Source organism: Malurus melanocephalus, unplaced genomic scaffold (assembly GCF_030028575.1).
Source record: "Malurus melanocephalus ecotype Western Australia unplaced genomic scaffold, MMel_1.1 scaffold_170, whole genome shotgun sequence".
In the NCBI taxonomy this organism is placed as follows: Eukaryota; Metazoa; Chordata; class Aves; order Passeriformes; family Maluridae; genus Malurus; species Malurus melanocephalus.
Window position 1 is genome coordinate 513221 of NW_026623402.1, and position 3620 is coordinate 516840.

A 3620-nucleotide genomic window follows, 5' to 3' on the forward strand; every position below is an offset into this window, starting at 1 on the left:
ATGTATCCTAATGCTTCATCAGTGGAATCTTGCAGCACTGTCTCTCTGTTCATACATGTCCAGACAATTTATTTTGACCACACAGCCATTGGGTTAAGAAGCAAGAAGCTGATAAAGCCAGCAAGCAAAGGGGGCAGTGTGCTGACCATCACCAAAGTAGCCATTGCTTGTGGGGGAGATAAGCGTCCCCCGCTGCATGGGTGGGCCTCTGGAGTGACCAATGAGTGTGGACAGGCGCCAAGGTCCACTCTCCCCTTCCCCTTTATAACCAGGGCTGCCGGGGGGGTGAGTCCAAACCTGCTCTGAGCTGTCACTGCAAGGGCACAGAGCCAGCACCTCCTGTACCATGACGCTGACCCAAGCCGAGAAAGCCGCCGTCGTCACCATCTGGGCCAAAGTGGCCACCCAAGCTGATGCCATTGGGGCAGAATCMCTGGAGAGGTAAGGCCCCAGCACTTTCCCAAAGAGGTTTCCCCTTGGGCTTTGCTGTTGGGGTGCATCTCATGTAGAACTTGGGTGAGTGAAAGCAGGCTGGGACCGGGGAGACTCAATAGAGAGCTGTGCTGTTTGACATGTGATCTTCAGGAGTTCTATCTGTGCCACTAAATGCTTCCAAATCTCAGAGCAAATCATGATTTTTTAAACCATTTAATAGGCTTTCTTTTCTCCKCATAGCAATTTAGAAGAATTCATAGCCAGGAGCACTGGCGAGGAATTCAAAGTCATTCATACTCAGTGTCCTGAAACAGCATTATCCCTTTAGGGGATGAACTTGAAGTGGTTTATTGTACAAGTGATGCACTTTCTCTTACAGTTTTTTAGGCATTAAGGGAATAGCTATCCACTAAATTCACTGGATGCTCAGGTTTCATTGCTCCAGTTGGTAAGTAACAAACTGTCAGCAAACAACACAACTGGAGCCCCTGCATGAAGCATGGCACAGTAATCCAAAATTCATACCCGTTAAGCAAGCTGGCACAAAAGGGTTTAGAAACGTTCAGAAATGCTTACATTATTCAAAGTGATTTAAATGCTATTTACAGYTCAGTATAAAGTACTGTGATCCTCTTTTCAGGATTCTGAGTACCACTCATATCARTTCTGGTTTGTTCATTAGTTTGAAGGTTCTGGAAATTTCGTTATAATATAATACAGCAAATTCAGTGACAATTTGGAGCTTTTATTTATTAAAAGCAAAACCAAATCTCAAAACTACATTAAGTTTTAAATACTTTTGAACATTGAATTCTTCAATCTGCATGTGCTGCAGAAGGTKTACATTCACTGTCTCTGAGGTTTTACCACCTCATGCCATTTCCACTGGTGACCCTCATTCTCATGTGCCTTTCTCATGTCTTCCTCTTCCTCCAGGCTTTTCATGAGCTACCCCCCGACAAAAACCTACTTCCCTCACTTTGACCTGAGCCAAGGCTCAGCTCAGCTCCGTGGCCATGGCTCCAAGGTCATGAATGCCATCGGAGAAGCCGTGAAGCACATTGATGACATTCGAGGGGCATTGGCCAAGCTCAGCGAGCTGCACGCCTACATCCTCAGGGTGGACCCCGTGAACTTCAAGGTGAGTGGGCACAGAGATTTTCAGGGGTGGAAACTGCCATCACAAAATTGGAGACCACAGGTCATGTGGGCTAATGGCAGCTTGATCCCTGYCTGTGCTGCACAGCCTGTTTCTCATAGGATTTTAGACCTGAAATTTGATCTTTTAATGGGACTTCTGGTCCAATGCAGGTAAAGAACTACTCAGGAAGCTCCTGTGGTTTGTGTTAGACAGACTGAACAACTTTGCTGTAATTCATTGATCCCTCTCACACATCCAGCTGCATCCCCTGTCTTGAGCAAAGTTTTAATAAATTATAAACGTTCCCACTTTGTTACACTTGAGGAGGGAAGGGGCACATGGAAGAGGGAGTGGGATCAAGCAGTGCATTTTGCCCTATAGCAAAGCTGTTTCCATCTCAGGCAGCAGCACTGCCTGCTTAGGACACAAAGTTGTCATCCCAAAGCACGTTGGGCCCAATGTCCACTGCAGACCCCTACACTGACATCTGATACTCATTATGATGGATTTCATGCTGCTTTCCTTTCCAGCTGCTTTCCCACTGTATCCTGTGCTCCGTGGCTGCCCGCTACCCCAGTGACTTYACCCCAGAAGTTCATGCTGCGTGGGACAAGTTCCTGTCCAGTGTTTCCTCTGTTCTGACCGAGAAGTACAGATAAATGGCCTCAACAGAGGGTGAGGAGGCCCATCCACAGCCCAGCCCTGCTGCCAGGCTCTGGGGTATCACCCCCTTCCTGGGCAGCCCTTTAAATCCCCTCTGCAGGGGCTCAGTCATCTTCAAAAAACAATAAATAATTCAAATGTGAGTTATGGTCTCTGTGCTTTCATSTCTGTGTGTTCTGCCCACACCTCACTGTTCAGGCAGGGGGGCTATGAAATGTCAACACAATATGGATGGGGAAAATACCAAACTTTATAAATTCAGGTACTACTTCACATACTAATAAACTCATAWAGTAACTAATGTGCCAATTCAGTGGGGATAACATGACATTCAGTGGGAGCAACACACCATTGAGCTGGAGCCCTGTCACTGGAGCTGCCCACTGGGGGATATCCACCACAAACTGTTTCCAGGTTAACCAGGAAAGAGTCTTTTACCCTGCTAGGACATTGAATGGACTCAGGCTTTTTGCCTAACCTGCCCAAAACCCATCCCAGCCTGTTGGGAAGTAAACCTGCATTGCAGTGCAGGGCATTTTCTTCTCATGCCTCTCTCCGTGGGGTATGGGCATGGGATCTGCTGTGCTTCATGCACACCCCAGTGAGCAGCCACTGCACCCCAGCTGCCCACACACTTCCCCCCACAATGGGGTGAGGTGAAGAGCAAAGGAAGAATAAAAGAAAGAAAAATTGGGGGTCAGGATCAAACAAACAAACAAACAAACACACAGAAATATTTGTTTAGTAAGTGAAGATCAAGTGGAAGCATAGGGAAGAAAATTAAACAGGGGATGCAAAGGCAATCACTCCCCACATCCTGTGGGTAGGCTGATGTCCAGCCAGTTCATGAGCAAAAGCCATGGATAACCCCACAAAAACCCCCTCAAACCTCTTATTTTCCCTTTTATTGCTGAGCATGTTATATGGTGTGAAATACCTCTTTGGTTAGTTGGGCCTATCTGCCTGGCTGTGTCCTCTCCCAGCACCCCAAAATCTGTTCCCTGGGTGGGGGCAGAGTGAGAAGCAGAGRCAGTGCTGATGCTGTGCATAYGGTGGACAACAAAATCTGCAACATCAGCCTGTTACCAGGGCCAGTTTAGCCAAAAATCTGAAGCACAGCACCACCTGAGGTCCTGTCTCAGAGACTTCTGATGTGAAAAGTTGGGTGCAAAACCTTGAGCATGCTCTGATTGCCAGCCATGAACTGGCACCACAAGTGGCAGTCCCCATCTCATCCATGGAATTTAAGGACTGTGTTTGGGCAAGGGGCAGAAAGGTGGTGTGGCAGCTCTCAGGCCACCAAATGGCTCTAAAATTGTCACCACAGCAGCTTTTAAAGCATTCTGCATCCATGGGTGTCAGGTGACGTGAAGGTTTAAAT

The 3620-nt window shown here is 47.4% G+C and overlaps 1 protein-coding gene across 1 annotated transcript; it reads left to right on the forward strand.

The window, feature by feature from the left end:
* The first annotated feature begins 346 nt into the window (after positions 1-346).
* On the forward strand, positions 347-2235 carry LOC130577172 (hemoglobin subunit pi). The gene is made up of 3 exons (XM_057372335.1): positions 347-441; positions 1372-1576; positions 2107-2235. The coding sequence occupies exons 1-3, from the start codon at positions 347-349 to the stop codon at positions 2233-2235; spliced, it is 429 nt and encodes a 142-aa protein (XP_057228318.1).
* Positions 2236-3620: the final 1385 nt, after the last annotated feature.